This window comes from Quercus robur, chromosome 5 (assembly GCF_932294415.1).
Source record: "Quercus robur chromosome 5, dhQueRobu3.1, whole genome shotgun sequence".
In the NCBI taxonomy this organism is placed as follows: domain Eukaryota; kingdom Viridiplantae; phylum Streptophyta; class Magnoliopsida; order Fagales; family Fagaceae; genus Quercus; species Quercus robur.
In genome coordinates, this window is record NC_065538.1 from 17630604 (window position 1) to 17649057 (window position 18454).

At 38.3% G+C, this 18454-nt stretch overlaps 3 protein-coding genes across 3 annotated transcripts; all 3 read right to left on the reverse strand.

Annotated features, from left to right (window-relative positions):
* Positions 1 to 1687: 1687 nt before the first annotated feature.
* On the reverse strand, positions 1688 to 9016 carry LOC126727920 (protein ACCELERATED CELL DEATH 6-like). The gene is made up of 4 exons (XM_050433817.1): positions 7935 to 9016; positions 7514 to 7665; positions 4762 to 4980; positions 1688 to 2563 (listed from the first exon to the last, which is right to left on the reverse strand). The coding sequence occupies exons 1-4, from the start codon at positions 8839 to 8841 to the stop codon at positions 1934 to 1936; spliced, it is 1908 nt and encodes a 635-aa protein (XP_050289774.1). The 5' UTR covers positions 8842 to 9016; the 3' UTR covers positions 1688 to 1933.
* Positions 9017 to 11028: 2012 nt separating this feature from the next.
* On the reverse strand, positions 11029 to 15790 carry LOC126725314 (uncharacterized). Its single transcript, XM_050429924.1, has 2 exons — positions 14851 to 15790; positions 11029 to 11217 (listed from the first exon to the last, which is right to left on the reverse strand). The coding sequence occupies exons 1-2, from the start codon at positions 15760 to 15762 to the stop codon at positions 11161 to 11163; spliced, it is 969 nt and encodes a 322-aa protein (XP_050285881.1). The 5' UTR covers positions 15763 to 15790; the 3' UTR covers positions 11029 to 11160.
* A 124-nt stretch (positions 15791 to 15914) lies between these two features.
* On the reverse strand, positions 15915 to 17073 carry LOC126727921 (uncharacterized). Its single transcript, XM_050433818.1, has 2 exons — positions 16008 to 17073; positions 15915 to 15943 (listed from the first exon to the last, which is right to left on the reverse strand). Exons 1-2 carry the CDS (start codon positions 17071 to 17073, stop codon positions 15915 to 15917), a joined length of 1095 nt encoding a protein of 364 aa, XP_050289775.1.
* Between the last annotated feature and the right edge of the window lie 1381 nt (positions 17074 to 18454).

Here is an 18454-nt window from a genome sequence, read left to right on the forward strand (position 1 = left end):
CATGCAAGGCCTTGGTTCTGTCCAAAACTTTTTTGAGTACTTGGTTTCCCCATAGGCTTGAGTCCGAGGACCATGCAAGGCCTTGGTTCTGTCCAAAACTTTTTGAGTACTTGGTTTCCCCATAGGCTTGAGTCCGAGGACCATGCAAGGCCTTGGTTCTGTCCAAAACTTTTTTGAGTACTTGGTTTCCCCATAGGCTTGAGTCCGAGGACCATGCAAGGCCTTGGTTCTGTCCAAAACTTTTTTGAGTACTTGGTTTCCCCATAGGCTTGAGTCCGAGGACCATGCAAGGCCTTGGTTCTGTCCAAAACTTTTTGAGTACTTGGTTTCCCCATAGGCTTGAGTCCGAGGACCATGCAAGGCCTTGGTTCTGTCCAAAACTTTTTTGAGTACTTATTTGCTTTTTTCGCAGGTCAGCCCCTTGGCCATGACTGGGAGAGCTGACTTGAGGTCGGAAGCCCCTAGAGCTGCCCGTGCCGTTGGCACTACAGGATGTAAGCCCTGGCACCAGTTTATATCGGAGCGACGACTGCAGGTCACCAGAGATGGGAAAAACTCGCGAATCCCTGCTTGCTAGAGAGTTGACTCATGCGCCACCCGTGCCAACGCGCAAGCCTTCCCACAGACGGCGTCAATTGTAGGGACACGATTATCAAACGGCCCAACAATGACGTTGGGCTCGCACGTGAAGGATCCCTCACAATAAGATTTGTAGAGAGTGGGCTTGAAAGGCTAGCGTTTGGTCACGGGGCGTTGGTCCAAACCGGACTTTAGGGAAACTCAAATAAGAAAAGGTTTCAGCTTGGATATCCAAGTCCTACAGCTTTGTAACTTGAGGGATTGGACTCCTCGGATCATGTCCGAGGAGCACTAATGTCTTTCTCCGGTTACCCGGCGGTGGGTTTTTCGTGGTGGTGTACATATATTGTCCGGGCATTCTCATCCCTGGAGTTTTTTCCAGGAAGTGAAAATGGGGATCCCTTTCTGATTAGTTTATCTTCTCTTTTATACTAGCCTACGTTCGCTGTCCCTCGTCCACGTGTAGGGTCAACTTTTTTAGGACTGCTATTTGTCCCGTCAGTCTAATCCCAGAATTGTTGGGTATGGTTTGATAAAGCCTAAGAATCTGGTTCTGTTAGGTACAGAGTCTTATCTGGGGAGGGTAATAAGGGTAACTTACCTAAGATATTTTAGATCTTCTTACCAATTTTTCTTTACCTCTTTTTTACCCCTCTTCTTTAAGGGAGCTTTGGGTCGGCCGAGGACTAAACCGTCCTCGGCTGCGTCTTTGGGCCATCTTTGGCCTTATATTTTTTAAGCTTTGGGCCACAACTTTTTTTCGGCTTGGGCCTGTGGACTCTCCATGAGCAAGTGGGCCTGACCCATAAATTATTGGGCCCCACAGGTGGCATGTTTAATTTTGGAATAGGTGTATATCATAGTGTTTACTAATTGAATTTGAGACTCTAACATTAACTTGGCATTTGTTTAAGGAAATTAAACAACTACATGGAAGATTATGTGTTTGTATGTTTGCTTTTGTTTGCTATGTGCCTTAATATGGATGTAGGTGGGATAATAAATTTGTGCAATCATAATAGGCAAGAAGCAAAGGCAACCATGAAATTTCAAAGGGTGATTGGAGATGATAATTGTATCACAATGCAATAATATAAAGATAGAATCATTTAAGCAGTAAAGCAAGTGAACATAACATAATAAGTCTGATACCAAATATAGAGTTACAACACAGCTCAAAACAAATGAAAGCATAGCGTATCAAGACTGACAAAAAAACAAAAAACAACAACAACAACATAGAAGTTCTACCCCTAAAACCTTCAACCCCCATAAAACACCAACTCCCCCTTTTTGGAATGCATTGCCAAAGGCATACACAATGGCAAACTACATATAACATACGTAAAGGAGATTATTCTTCTTTCCTATCATCAGTGTCACTCCTAGTAACTTTTATCAAAAGGCAAAATGGGTAGTAAAGGATGTAGCGAAGAAAACGATGGTGTAAGGAACAGGGAAAACAAAGTGGAGAAAATAGTAACAAGAGAGTAAGGTGGACGAATGAGCCAATGATTAAAACTAGATAGGCAAGCCAGTTGAGGTTTCTTAATACTAGATAATTACCTACCATGAATGCTACGGAGACCATTGTTAGAGCTAACCCAAAAATTGGCACAGCGAACTTAAAGGCAGCAATAACCAAGTTAAGATCACCGAGTTGTGCCCAGATGAGAGTGACAACAACAGCAATGGCACTATACATAGCTATGGAGTTGCAAATTACGAACACTTGGAACATCTGCTTTTCTAGAAAAGTTGTCACACCTCCAGAGCCGTTGTAACCACCGGGCACGGTGAAAGCCGCTGCAAAGGTTACAGTAGCCACGAGGGTTGCAACCAACAAGAGAGTGCCAACTCTGTCCTTGTATTTGTCTTCGTTGTGTAGCTTCAAAGGAGGCATCATAATTTGCATGTTCTTGCTCGTAGTGCTTCGAGGAGCTCGTGGGGCGCCGGCATATCTCAAGGCTTGCCATGTCAATTGCTACATGGTGAACAAAAAGAAACTTTTTGTTATGATCATACTGTTCATTTCTTGGAATGAATAGGAATGAATAGCACTTCTCTCTCTCTCTCTCACTCTCTCTCTCTCTCAAGTATAATGTAGTCCAGATTGTAAATACTAGAAAGGATTATTTACGAGAACAACAGCATATATGATATGTGGGACAGCATATAGGTCTCACAAATTTGAGGGGCAATTGTATGTATTTGACGGTGTCGTATGATATTTTCTCCAATACCAAATGTTTATGTGATCGATGGCGGAGTTAGGAATTTGACTTTTAAGGGCTAGATAAAAATGAGATTTTATTTTTCAGTACATATTTTAAGTACATCCCTATTATGTACAATAGTCTAAAACAATATTGTAAATATATTTAATACACAAGTTAAAGTACACTCACCATTTATCGATTCAAAATAATTTTTTTGAGTTCAATCCTTGGAGATTTGGAAAGGCTCATTAGAAGTTGAAGTTTCAATATTATAACCTAAAGGTATATTGCTTTTAGATTATTCTCTTCTTTTCTTTAGAACAATGAGTTAATAGTTTTTCTTCTTAAAAAAAGAATTAATAGTTTTTAACTTTCCATAAATCTAGTTTTTAAATTAAATTATATAACTCATTAAATATAATTATTAAGATAAAAAAATCATTAATTCATAAAATATACTAATAGATTAAAGATTTGTTAGAAAGTCAACAAATAATTATTCAAATCTTAATATATATGAAAAAATCTAATCAAATAATCAATTACATTTTTTTTTAAAATAACGATCAATTATTTGCTTAGCCAAAAAATAACGCTATACTATTATTTTTCTATATTATATGATGTATTATAGTTTAATAATATTAGTTTTTTATATATACATTATAATGTTATGTAGTATAATATAATATTTTTTTTTCTCAGTAAAAAATTATTTATTATTTTAATAAGAAATAAAGAAGAAAATAAAGTCATAGCTGGCCACTACTTTCGTTGATGAAAAGTGAAAACTTAATTTTAACCATACACGTGGTGCACGGTATCTTGGAAATTGGAGCAATGCAGACCAGTTGTCTGCATCATTAACAGCTAAAGAGAAAAGAGAAGGGAAAAAAAAAAAAGAAAAAAAAAGAGCAAATCAAACTTAACCTTAACACAGTGAGTTTAGAGTTTGAGAGAAAGAGAGAGAGATACAGAGATGCAGATCTTTTGCAAGAGATGCAGATCTTTTGCAAGAACTAGGTAGAATAGTTTGCAGTAACGTGATATTGTAATTTTTTTAGGATAAAAAGTAGAGTTACAATGATTGCTGCTCGTAGCCTACTTCTGCAGATAGTCCAAAGTAAGACATAGAAGTTTTATAAGGATGGAGGAGAAAAAATTAGAAAATGATTGTTTCTTTTAATAGAAGTTTTATAAGGATGGAGGAAAAATTAGAAAATGATTGTTTCTTTTATTTGTTGAGATAATTGTTAAAATAATTATTAATTTATCACAAGGTTGTGAAGATCCAATTATTTTAATCTAGTGATATATACTTCTATCAATTTATCGCTAATCAGACTATAACATAGCTTCTTCTAAAAATAAAAAAAAGATTGTAACGTAGTATAAATGAAGGTGAAGGGTTTATTTGAATACAGTTTATTTTGTTAAAATTAAAAACTTATTTTTGAAAGTATTGTAGATAAAAGTAAAGGATAGTTAAAATAGTAGAGTAGAACTCAATTTAACAAAATAAACGGATTTCAAACAGACTCTAAATATGATTTTAGATACCATTTTTTTATATATATATATAGAAAATATATTTGATTGGGGGTGGGGATTTTTTTTTTTTTTTTGTTAAGCAGATATATTCCTTGAAAATTTTTAAAATAATTCTCATAATTCATATATCAGTATGTTTTCTAATTTTTTTTTCAAAAACTTTTTGGGGGCCGTGGCCCCTCTCGGTCCTAGCATGGCACCACCATGTGACACACACAATTAAAAAAAACATGAAAAAGAGAAAGACATTAATGAACGTTGTTTGGTTTAATTCTAGCACTAGACAATAGTTGGGACAGGAAAAATCCCTGTAATAATTGTATAATGTGTCTAAAAAAATTTGCTACTAGAAAAGAGGTTTAGATCAAGGGTCACATGATTTGCAATTGTATAAAGAATAAGGATCACATACCTCTCGAAATGAGGGAAACTCTGCAGTACTATAGTCACCAGCAACGTCGAGAGCTGTCTTGCCTAAATTATTTAACGACTTCAAGCTTACTCTTTTGTCCCATGTTAAAATACTCACTACCTTAGGATGCCTTTCCTTGGAGGCCAAATGCAAATGAGTGTTTCCATAATTGTCTTTTTCATTGATAAGCATTTCAAGGTTATCTCTTTTGAGCATATAAGAGCATCCGTAGCAGATGTTGTAAAAATTATGCCATTTTACCACATCAAAAGCCTACTTTATTATTTTACCACATCATTTTACAATATCCCATTTATCAGATGTTCTATATTTTTACCACTTCATTTAAATATTATTTTTTAATTCTTATTTTATTCTTTCTTTATTATTTATTCCTAACGGTAATATTTGTTCCTAAACAGTCATATTTTCAAATTTTCTCCTAAACAATCATATTTTCAAATTTTCTTATTCTAACGGTAACATTTTCAAACAATCCCCTTAATTCAACGGTCATATTTAAAAAAAAAAAAAAAAATGATATTTTCTTAAACATTTTTTAAAAAAATAAAAAAACTTAGAACCTGTCACCTTCAAAAAAAAAAAAAAAAAACTCAAAACCTAGGGACTTCAAAAAAAAAAAAAAAAAAAAACCTTAGAACCTGTCACCTTAAAAAAAAAAAAAAAAAAAAAAAAAAAAAAAAAAAAAAAAAGAGAGAAGAAGGCACATCCAAATATCAATATCATCCGAATATCAATATCAATATCATTGTAAAACATCAAAAGATAAGCAATTCATCATTGCCATATCAATATCAATAGCTAAATCCAAATCTTTGTTTATAAAGTACTAATTGCAATTACACATCCGAATCCCCAAAAACCAAAACAAAACAAGAAAAGTTTTTGTGTCAATACAAGAAGGGAATTACAGCTTTTCTTCCCTTGGGATAATCCTTCCCAAAATAGTTTGGACAACTCGCAAGCTCAAACAAACCTCCTCTTGGTTGAGCCCAAATACATACAAAAATACATACAAAAATCAAAGATGCATTGTTTTGCTTCTAGTGTGGCTAAATATATGATGACCTTAGTTGAGCCCAACCTTAGCTCTAGGCCTGAAAGCTTTTAAGGGGCTCAGCCTAGATCAAATTCCAATAAATCTCGCTCAAATATTTTCTGGCCAAACAAGTGGGTTTCTGCCACCATGAGAAATGTTAATGCACTTCAAGATAAATTATGCTATTATAGTTGCATCTTTCTAATGATTGGAAAGGCCTCCAGCTTCAAAATCAAGATTTACATAAAATACAAAAAATAAAAATAAAAAGAAATAAAATGCAGTAGAAATCTGATTTGAGAGATATTTGATAAAGAATCTTTCAATGATGCTAAAAAGGGGGCCAAAACAGATTCCCCATTCTTAAAAGGAAGAGGCCTAGGCCAAAAGATGTGGCTCAAACAGGAAGATTTATTGAAATATGCAAGTAAAGAAGTAGAAGACTCTTCGAATTCAAGTTTAGGTATCTTTAAAATGGCCAAAAACTTGATTTTCTCCATTGTGTTTACTTTTCAACACCAATCAAGGAACTTTTGAACTCACAAGAAGCTTAAAAAAGAAACATGGATCACACACGCACACATACACTCCAATCATTCAAGCACCCTAGAACTGTAATATATAGCTACTCTCATTGTCTCATATTAGTTGTCCATATTTTGACTGAGAAGAACCTTCACTGACCCAACTTTTATATGTACCATACCATCACAATACTATGTACCATAAAATTGAGTTCATCGTTTCATAAATCCAGAAACCCAAAAAAAAAAAAAAAAAAGCTAACAATTTATAAATAAAGCAAACAAACAAACAAAAAAACAGGGCAAAAAAGACGGATAACCAAACAAATCACAAAATCATTCAAAACCCACAATTTTTTCAGATTCATTCAAACAAAAGCCCAACAAATCTAGAGCAAAAATAGAAGCATGCATCAGTTTTTCAAATTGAGAAGTAAAAAAATTGGGCTTACATTACCAAGATTGAACAGCGAATCGGCGATGGTAGAGAGGATTTCGGCGACTCTGAGGACAGCGAATCGGTGCCAAGAATTGATTCAAAGAGCCTACTCTCTGATGAGACGAAAGGGCTCGGTCAGTTCACCGGGATATAGAATAGAGAGGAGAGACCCACAACCCAGAGACCTATGCCCACGCCGATCACAATCGGAAATCACAACCAACCACAACCCAGACCCACAACCAGACCCACGCCGATAGAACAAAGAGGAGAGAGCGAACAAAAGGGGAAAAAAAACCGGTGAAGGATATAGATCAGTGATGGTAGAGAGGAAATTGATGGTGGCTCATATTCATGAATGGGAAGAGAATAGAGCAACAGGGAAGAGGGAAGAAGAAAGAGAATGGGAGAGTGGAGATGGAGATGGAGGCAGTGAATACTGAATAGCCGAAGGAGAAGATGAAAGTGATATGTGAGTGAAAGAGGAATAAAAAATTAATAAACCCATATACCACATATTACCGTACCGTTGCAAATTTATGATTGTACTGTAGCATGTTGCAAAAAATATAACATTTACAACATTTGATAAATGGGGTCAAACTTGATTTGGTGTGGGATATGTGCCAAATATTTAGCATTTGGCACATATCCCACATCTACTGTGGGTGCTCTAAGCTACCGCTTTGGCTCTCCCACTCACAGCAGCTACATGCAAAATGTTCTGACCGTTTTATATCCGCAGTCTGATGCTTTTTCTAATAAGCACTGAACCCCGTCAAGGAATCCTATTGATGCCGCATGGGAAAGGGGAGTCATCCCTGTAATATCTTGATTCGTGATGAGATGTGGCATTTTTCTCAAAACAGTATCTAGGATACCTGGTACACAAATAATAAGAAGAATATAATTGAATTGAGTGAATTGAAATTTTGGTATTAGTGAAGAAAATAAATTATGTTAATAATAAGGTACCAAATATGACATTTACATTTAACTACTTAGCATAAATATAACATGCAGGTTTTACCATATATTGTTTGCTAAAAGCCTTTAGGCTCTATTCTTAAAAATAAATTTGGGTTTGAATCTCTCATCCTAAAAAAACAGAATAAACAAAAAAGTAGTGTTAGTGAAGAAAGAAAATTACCTATGTTCTTTGTAGTAAAGGCACAAGAAATGGTAGGGTGCACAATCGATTTGCCAGCCACATTTTGCAGGCAAGGGAATTTATTCAACATGATCTCCAAAAGTTCAACATCTCCTGCTTCGGCCGCCATATATAGAGGAGACTTGTTTTCCTTATTTATCGAAGAACAGGTCACCACTGGTTGTGTCTCAACCAAGAATCTGGCCACCTCATTGTACTTGGTTTTGAAGGTCACCTCTTGGTACTTGTTTATCAAGGCCAAGTGCAGTGGAGTATTCCCTCTCTTGTTTCGCTCCTTCAGTGGTTCGAAACTACATTGAGATTCCTCCAGATGCTGGTATGATGCTGAAAGCAGAAGTTTAACTATAGGAAGATGCCCAGCACTTGCAGCAACATGCAGAGCAAGGTCACCAGCGGAGTTCTTTCTCATGACAAGTTGTTGGCACCCTTTGGTCTCGAGAATCACTTTTACAACCTTCTCATGGCCCGAACTTGCTGCAACATGAAGGATTGTATTTAACTTGGGGCTTGTGTCGAAGAGGTGACAAGATTCCATATCTCGTGCTTTTTCTATGAAAGCAATGTTACCACCTTTTAAAGCCTTGAACAATTCTGGATTCATGTTTGTAGCTGTGAAGAACTCATCATCATCGGAATAATCATCATCAAATTCATCATCATCATCAAAAGAATCGGACATTTGCAACCCAGCGCGCCTACCGTTTTGTGCCAGGTACCCCATTGGTTTCGGAGGAAGGTAAAATTTGGGCACTGGCATCACCGATGGCTTTTTAGCTACATTAACCTCCGGGAGATCTTTCTTCATTCCAGCATCAATGGTAACATCGTCCATTGGCACCTTTCTCTGTGGGATCTCATCGGGGGTGCTGGAGATTTTACTTGCCATTAATGATTTTCAGAAGTAAAGAAGCTCTAGCTAGTGAATTACAGTTTTCTATACGACTGAATAGGGTGGTTCCACGCTAGAATCCCTGCCTAAATAGACCTCCGGGAGCAATGCATGAGTCCTCTTTTTCACTTGTGTGGAGCCCACTCCATGTGAAAAAGGAGACAATTAGTGGGTGTGGTTTACTAGAAATCATCCCTCCTATCTCAGTTTTTATTCATTACTCAAAAATCGTGAGCCCCACCTATATAACATTTGTTTGGTTTGATTTTCATTACTTTAATCTCATCTTTTATTACTTAAAATATATATTGAGAATGAGTTTTAACCACAGAAAAAAAAAGAACAAAAAAAAAAAAAAAAGAATGAGTAGTATGAATTGAAAAAATCTTATGGTGCATTTTGATTCTTGATTAATGAGTTAAATGACAATTTAGTAATAAAACACAACTAGTGAGACCCAATAATAAGACCTGTTACACTCAAAAGTCCCGGCTTGCTCTTGTTCCTTTCTTTCTTTCTTTTTCTTAAATAGACCTCCCGTAGTTTGGAAAAATATACCATGCGTAAATGCGAGTCCTCTTTTTCACTTGTGTGGAGTATACTCCCATGTGAAAAATGAGACACACAATTAGTGAGACCCATTAACAAGACTTGTCACACTAAAAAGTTAGTGCTAGCTCTTCTTCTCACTTTCTTTCTTTTTTTTAAATAGGGGTTAAGTGTCCGTTTTGCAAAAATTATTTTTGTTAACTTATTTTATAATTTAGTTTATTTTTACTATTTTTCATGAATTCTATTACACTTTTTGGTACTATTTATGGGTCTTATTGTACTATTTTTGCTAACTTTTACATTCATCTACAGTACTTTCAACAAAAAAATTTTAATTTCAGCAAAATAGATCCTAAATGTGATTTTAGACTCTATTTAATAAACGTTGTTTGGTTTAATTCTAGCACTAGACAATAGTTGGGACAGGAAAAATCCCTGTAATAATTGTATAATGTGTTTAAAACAAAATTTGCTACTAGAAAATGGGTTTAGATCAAGGGTCAAATGATTTGTAATTGTATGAAGAATAAGGATCACATTAACATACCTCTCGAAATGAGGGAAGCCCCATAATACTATAGTCCCCAGCAACATCGAGAGCTGTCTTGCCTACATTATTCAACGACTACAAGCTTACTCTTTTGTCCCATGTTAAAATGCTCACTACCTTAGGATGCCTTTCCTTGGAGGCCAAATGCAAAGGAGTGTTTCCATAATTGTCTTTTTCATTGATAAGCTTTCAAGGTCATCTCTTTTGAGCATACTCACTAGTGAGATAAACAAGACTTGTCACACAAAAGTCACTGCTAGCCCTTTTTTTTTTAAGGGTCACCGCTAGCTCTTCTTCCTCTTCTTTCTTTTTCTTATTCAGATCTCGTTCTCCCGACAAATATCAAGATAGTCAATACTGTATCGGTATCGGTCATATGTACCGTACCAATATGTATACTAGTATCGAAACATCAATGTTTCGTACCGATTTAAATACCGGGCATATCGGCCATACCAACCAATTTCGAACAATACCGGTAGATGCCAGGCGTACCGAACGGTAAAGAATTTTTTATTTTTTTTTATTTTAAGTTTTGTAATTTTTGAATTTTTGTTAGGATAAAATGGTAACTTATTTGCATTAACTTATTAGTATTATTTGTTTTCTTAGTATGCAATGGTAACTTTTAAACTTTCTATTTTTTATATTCTATTTTTTTTTTCTTTTAATTAATATTAAAGTCTAAAACCATGAATAATTAGTTCTAAATTGAGGAAATGTTTTATAGTAAACTTTTATATTTATTATAATATATATATACACACACATACATACAAATATTTATTTATTTATTTATTTATAAATATAAAAAATAACAGTAAACCCAAAATGATACACTGATATTAATTAGTATCTGAAATATATCATATTGCTGATCAAACCAATACAATCTCCAATATAATATTGACTCCCTTAAAAAATATTCCATGTGTTAATACGAGTCCTCTTTTTCACATGTGTGGAAAGACTTGTCACACTCAAAAGTCACGGTAGCTCTTCTTTTTCACTTTCTTTCTTTTTCTTTTTTTTTTGGTAAAATACGGAGCTAATAAGATTAATCAAAAACAGTTGGAGCCCGAATTAAACGGGTACAAGGAACAGCATTACAATCAAAAGAGAGAGCCTCCATAACAACAAAAGGAGGTGTTACATAAGAAATAAAAGGTTCAGATTGGCCACAGCCAAGTTTTGCAAGAAGGTCAGCAACTTTGTTAGTTTCCCTGAAGCAGTGCTGCATTTGGTATTCCTGGAAAACTTGGAGCATGTTCCTGCAATCATCCACAATAGGCTGGGTTAGCCGATTGTCACTACTTGGCTTAGAGAAAAGGGAAATGATCTCAGCAGCATCAACATTAATAACAAGCTTGGTAATATTGAGGTTTTTGGCCATGGTGATGCCATCCCGCAAGGCCCAAAGCTCAGCAAGAAGGCAGTTTGAGGCACCAATGAATCTAGAAAAACCTCTAATCTAAGAGCCATAAGAGTCCCTTATAAGCCCACCCCCACCTGCACAGTCAGAGGATAGCAGAACAGATGCATCCGTGTTTAGTTTATGCCATCCTAGGTCCGGCTTGGTCCAAGAGACAGGGAGCTGAATAATTTTTTTTTGTGCGTTAGCTCCTTGGATGAGAAAGTGAAATTCAGCAGATTTTGCAATACAGATCTTGGCAATAGTGGGGTTGGGCTGCTTTCCTTGGAAAGCCACAGAATTCCTGTTTAGCCATAAGTTCCATAGCCCAAAAATGAAGAGAGTTTTCCAAGGAATGTGGAGGTGTCTTGAGGTGAAGCCGCAAGTGCTATTGAAATGCAGCCAATCCAAAAGAGGGAGAGCAAAGGATTGAATAGCTTTTGTAGGAACACCAAGCTGATTCCAAAAACTAACTGAGGCCTGGCATTCCCTAAGAAGGTGGTCAGTAGATTCCACGTGGTTGTTGCAAATAGGGCATGACTGATCAATGGTAAAACCCCTTGAACCCAACACTTCTCTAACTGGAATGCTATTGTGAGAACATAACCAAAGGAAGATGAGAAGTTTTTGGGGAGCTTTCACATTCCAAATCCAGCTAGAAGCAAGAGTAGGAGGGCTCAAAGCATTTAACCCTTTAGCAAGACTATAAGCTGATTTAAGAGAAAAATTACCATCCTTAGAGGGAGCCCAGGCAGTCAAGTCCTCACAAGAGGAGGAGAGATTTACTGGGATAGCATTTATGATGCTTAATAGAGATTGAGGTAGAACGAAGGAGAGGTTATCCCATTTCCAATTCCCATAATCATCAACAAACTGAGCAACTAGACTATTTTCTTCCTGGTAGTTAAGAGGACCTGATAGGACAGATCTTAGGTTGCCAAGAGAAGACCAAGTGTCATTCTAGAAGGAGGTGGAGGTGCCCGTGGTTATGACTTTCCTTAGGCCTTTGTCAAGAAGGGGTTTTGCAGCCTTACAAGCAGCCCATGTTCGAGAGCATGATCCTTTAGAAGACCAAGGAAAGCTCCTAGACATGTATTTGGCCTTTAAAACTTTAGCCCAAGGCGAAATTTCTCCAAAGGAGAGGTTCCAATTCAGCTTTGCGAGCAAGGAGAGATTCCTTGGTCGAGCAGCGTGTAGGCCAAGGCCACCATGGTTAGTAGGGCGAGTGACAACATCCCAATTGACCATATGTAACTTACGCTTTTCAGAAGAAGATCCCCAAAGGAAGTTACGGTTAGCTCGATTAATTTCTTGACAAACTCTATTAGGAAGTACAACACCTTGCATAACATAGTCAGCTACTGCACTAGAGGAGGATTGGATTAAAATGCGTCTTCCAGCAAGAGATAGGAGATTAGCTTGCCAACCAGCCAATTTGCTTTGGATATTTTGAATAATGAAATCAAAATCCTTGCTACCCCTACTAGAAAATTTGAGAGGAAAGCCCAAGTATTTATCGAACTTCCTAGTCTCCAAGAAGCCAAGAGAGTTGCAAATACAATCCCTAGTTGCCTCGGGTGTGTTTTTTGAGAAAAGAATCCTGGATTTCTCATTGCTGACTTTTTGGCCAGAAAGATGGCTAAAGCGAGTGAGAACCTCTTCAATTGCTTCAGTGGTAGGAAGAGAGGCTTGACCAAAAAGGATAAGGTCATCCGCGAAGAATAGATGGGAGAAGGCAGGACCAGACCTTGAGGCTTTGATAGGTTTCCAGATCTTGAGAGATGTCTTTTCATGAATGAGAAAGCCAAGATACTCAAGACAAAGAATGAAAATGTAGGGAGAGATTGGGTCTCCTTGTCTAATCCCACGGGACGGGGAGAAGGAATCCAACTTACCACCATTGAATAGAATGGAAACAGTAGAAGATGAGATACAATCCATAATGATGGCTATAAGGTCTGAAGGGAAGTTGAAGTGAATAAGAATTTCTTTGATAAAACTCCATTCCAGCCTATCAAAGGCTTTCTCGAGATCAATTTTTAAGGCCATAACCCCAAAACGTCCTTTTTTCTTTTACATTGAATGCAGAATTTCCTGGGCAATTATCATGTTATCTAGACCTTTCCTTCCAGGTATAAAAGCCGCTTGAAGAGGAGAAACAAGTTGCTTCATAAAGGGGCGGATCCTGTTAACAATGATCTTAGAAACAATTTTATAAACTGTTATGCAGAGGCTGATTGGGCGAAAGTGCCCTAAAAGCTCAGGTCCTATTCTTTTTGGGATAAGAACGACAAGAGTTTGATTGAGGTACGCTGGCATTTTTTTTTACAAAGATATTTTGGACTTCCTCAGTGACAGAGCTTCTAAGGGTGGGCCAGAAGTGGTGGAAAAACCCTGCATGGAGCCCATCCACACCAGGAGCTTTGAAGGGCTTTAGGGAGAATAAAGCTTTCCGGATTTCTAGAGGAGAGACGTTAGCAGATAGCATCCTTGAGTCACCTTCTGAAAGAGTGGTGGCCCAATCCACATCAAAATCAGAGTGGGCAATCGAAGATAGGTGTTGTGATTTATAGAGCTCTTGAAACCCATCTTGAATATGGTTTATCACTTGCTGTTCAGAATCCAACCAATCCCCGAGGTGATTTTTTAGGCGAGCAATTCTGTTGGCTTTCCTCCTAATGATAGTTTTTGCATGGAAAAAGGTGGTGTTCCTATCCCCCTGAAGTTGCTAATTTAGATGGGCTTTAAGAGCCCAAAATTCTTCCTCCTGGTTTAGAATCTCTGTGTACTCAGAAGAGAGTTCCTTCTCGAGGGAGAGAAGGAAGGCAGACGGTCTAGTTGCAATGGCTTTTTGGGCACCATTAAGCCGTGCAAGGATCTTTTTCTTACGAGAAAAAATGTTCCCAAAAACCTCTCTATTCCATAAGATGGCTGCTTTGACAAAAGAGGAGATAGCATGGTTTAAAGGTGGAGACCCATCCCAGGCCTTCTCAACTATGAGGTAAAACCCAGGGTGGCTGAGCCACATCTTCTCAAACCTGAAGGGCCTTTCCACTCTACTAGCACAAGCCCTAGATAGGCTTAAGAGGAGATGGCAATGGTCAGAACTTATGCGAGGGAGGTGGGTCACATTAGCTTCTGGAAAGGCAAGGGACCAACTAGGATTGGCCCAACATCTGTCAATTCTGGTTTGTATAAGCCCACCTGTATCTCTGCAATTAGTCCAAGTGAAGGTAGGCCCAGAGAAACCAAGGTTGATCATATTACAAAAGCTCATACAATTCCTATAAGCAGTTACTCTAGTCATATTAACCCTATTCCCTCCTTGCTTTTCAGAGTCATCCAAAACATCGTTGAAGTCACCAACAATTGCCCAGGGCAGATTATGAAGCAGAGAGACAGAACATAAATTTTCCCAAAGGACAGTGCGCTCAATAAATCTAGGACTACCATAAATAGAGGAAAGGAGCCAAGAAAGGTCAGAGTTAGTTACCTTAACAATAGCATGAATTTCCTGTTCAGTTGCAGCAAGGACTTCCATATCCACCATATCTTTGCGCCAAAGGAGCCAAATACCCCCAGCATATCCAATGGGGTTGGTGGTGTGGATACCATCATAGGGAAGGGAGCGTAGGATGTTCCCAGCTCTTGAGCCGCTAATGCGAGACTCAGTAACAACAATAATTCCAGGAGAATGGAGGTTTGTTAGATCACGGATAGCACTTCTAAAGAAGGGTTTCATGGCCTCCCTGCAATTCCAAACTAAAATATTCATTTTGGGAGATAAATGGGGTTCAAAGGACTCACATTCTTGGGCAAATGCCCTCCTGGATGTCATCCATTTCCATCCCACCTGGCGAAGATTCTCCCTGTGGACAATGGTTCCTGTCATCAGGGTGATGGCATGCTCCAATAAGTTCAGTTGAGTTTGCTTGGTCAGAGTTCCGAGCGTGAAGCTCGCTGTTGTTGTGATAGTTTGGATTAGCTTCAACTGAGGGTGAATGCCTTGAATCAGGATTCCGGTGGATTCCCCAGTTAGGAACTTTCTCTGACATATCTCCAGCGGGACTAACTCTCTCTCCATCAAGTCGAGCGATGCTTCGGAGAGGTCGGACTCCAAGAGAGTCTTTGAGGTGTTGGAGCTCATCTGTCCTGGAGGTAGAAGTGGAGGCCTTTCCAGAGTGAACCGCCACCATGGGTTTGGAGTGTAGAACCAGGCCGGGTTTGTTAATGGAAGGCAACTGTCCTTCATACTCTTGTCCGTTAGTGGGAAGATGAAGCTCCAAGCTTCCATGAGTTCCTTGTCCGTCCATCCGTAAATCATCAGAGGATCCCAACGGATGTTGTTGATCATGGTGTCTCCCAGTACTACAGATTTGTTCTTGATCCAGATTGCCCATGGCATTTTGGTTGGTTTCAGAGATTTGGATGGTGGCATTTTGGTTGGTTTGAGTGGGCCCTTAGCTTTAGGTTTTGGCTTATTAGTTTGTTTTGGAGTTTGGCTATTTGGTGTAACTAATTTTCTTTTGCCTTTATTGGCACTTGGTTCGGCTTCAGTTACTTTGGTGGGAATAGGGATAGGATGACTGATGGGACTTTGCCGTGTAGGGAGTTGGAATGCAGACTGGGTTGGTGGCTGAAAGGACATACCTGTGGCAGCAGGCTTTTTTTTGGGGTAAGGTTTTCTCCTCGAGACCAGCAGCCATGGGCCATACTGGTCAGTCTCGACGACCGTGGGGTGGTCTTTGTGGGCCAAATTAGTTGGTTCAGACGGAGTTGAAGTTGAGGAGGAGCCAGCATTGGTGCTTTGGCTAGCATCAGTGCTTTGGCTAGCTTCATAACCTTGCTCTTGGCTGGCGGGTCTGGGGTTCACTCTAATAGTTTGAGGACAATTTTCTTTTTTATGGCCTAGCCGGCCACATGAGAGGCAAAGAGAGTGAATGCCCTCGTAAACAACTGGTTGTCTAAACTTACCAATGAGGATAGTTTTTACAAGAGGTTTATCCAAGCAAACTTGGACACAAAGACGAGCAAAGCGTCCTCTGGTATTCGTAGCTATGTGCCCATCAATCCTGAGTACTGGCCCAATCATGGAGCGTATCTTTTTGAGGATAACTGGATCATAAAACTCAATGGCTAACTCAGGAAGACGTATCCATATAGCCACTTGGGAGAAGTTGGTTGTGGAGGCTTTAAACTCGGGCTCCCAGGCTTTAATGGCAAGGAAGTGTTGTCCTATGAACCATGGGCCATCTCTTAGCACGTGATCAAGATCCGCATGCAGTTCAAAACGAGCTAAAAAATAGTCGTGGCCAAGGTCCACCAAATCTAACCTTCTAGTAGGGGCCCAAAGTTCTCTGACTCTTTGAGAAAGGTAATGATATCCCACTGTTCGTCCAAAGGTCTTTATAATGAGGGCATTTGACCATTGTGATCTAATGCAGATCTTGTCCTCTTTTGAAAGAGATAAGGCTACAGCTCCTTCCTCAATGTTTTCTTCCTCAACATCAGATTCGGCATCTTCAAGCATTTGATCAACAAGGCTAAAAGCATTTTCATAGGCACCAGGAAGTTGTCCTACAAGCTTTGCTTTGTAACTGAGATTTTGAAAAGGTGGTTCAGGTGATGAAGAGGTGTGCCCTTCTTTAATCTTTTTAGTACTTCGATGCAGTGCGTCTTCTTCTTCGCTGGAGAGAGCGGGGGTTCTAGAACTCATTTTCTATCTCACTTTCTTTCTTTTTCTTAAATAGACCTCCCGTGCTTCGGAAAAATATGCCATGCATCAATACACGAGTCCTCTTTTTCACATGCATGGGATCCACTATATCTCACTAAAAATCATCACTCATAAGTCATATATCTCAGTTTATACTCATTACTCAAAAATCGTGAGCTCCAAAGAAAGAGCCTCTTTTTCTTCAGCATCTTCCTCTTTCTTTCTCTTAATATTTTTTTTCTCTTCTTTCCTCTTTTCTCTTTCTTCCTTTTTCTTTTTCTCTTATTTCTTTACGCCTTTTTTTCTCTAGCTTTTTCCTTTTTCTGTCTTTTTCTTTTCTATTTTTTCTTCACGCCTTTTTTTCTCCAGCTTCATCCTCTTTCTTTGTTTTCCTTTTGTCTTTCTTTCTTTCTCTTCTTTTCTCTTTCTTCTTCACGCCTTTTTTTCTCCAGCTTCTTCTTCTTTCTTTCCTCGCCTATTTATTCTCTCAACTTCATGTTGTTTCTTTCTCTCTTTCTTTATTTCTTCTTTCAAGATCTGTGGATTTGTCTGTACTTTCTACGGGTTTATTTGTTTTAGTATTTGTGGGTTTTATTTCGGTTAGTATGGTATTTTAATGGTGATTTCAATCCCCCCCCCCCCCCCTGGATTTGATTTTAATGGTGGCTTCCCTTCGTTTTGTTTCGGCTCCAGAGAAGAGAGGGAAGCTAGCTGGGTAAAATAAATGAGGAAATGACGGCAATAGCAGGCTACAAAAAATGCTAATAAGTCCAACATGTTAATAATCAATGCCAAAATTAAGCCTAAAATATGAGACAAAATGCGATATTAGAATAATTTTGAAAGTGAAATAAAATGAGTCATGTAACTTTCAGCCAAAAAAAAAAAAAAAAGAGTCATGTAAGAGCCCAAAATTTGGGATTGGGTCCCATACAAAGAATTTTGTAGAGGGAGAGTCCTATTATCAATTAATCTTGCGGGACACAGGAAAAGAGAGATTCGTCACACTATAACTCTATGGGGAAATTCTCTTTAAATACCTTCTTCCATTACATCTTGACCATCCAGGTGTTGGATTTCAGAGTTTTGGATGAGATATTTCCTCCTTTGTGTCCTGCCTAAAGTGTGAAAAGGTGGTGCTAGCTGGAGGAGTACTGTTTAAGAGTCTTTTCTTTGTAAATGCGACCATAACAGTAAGTAAAGAGCATTTAACGTGGAGGGAGAGGTGTGATATTGCTGGAAGTTTCCACTTTCAAAGGGTTCCATTCTTCGTTGCAAATCTCCCCAATCTCTGTGGTCAGGGGCGTAGCCAGAAATTTTTGTTTGGGGGGGCCAAGTTGCAACACTAAGGGTACGTTTGGTATGCTGTAATAACTCCTGT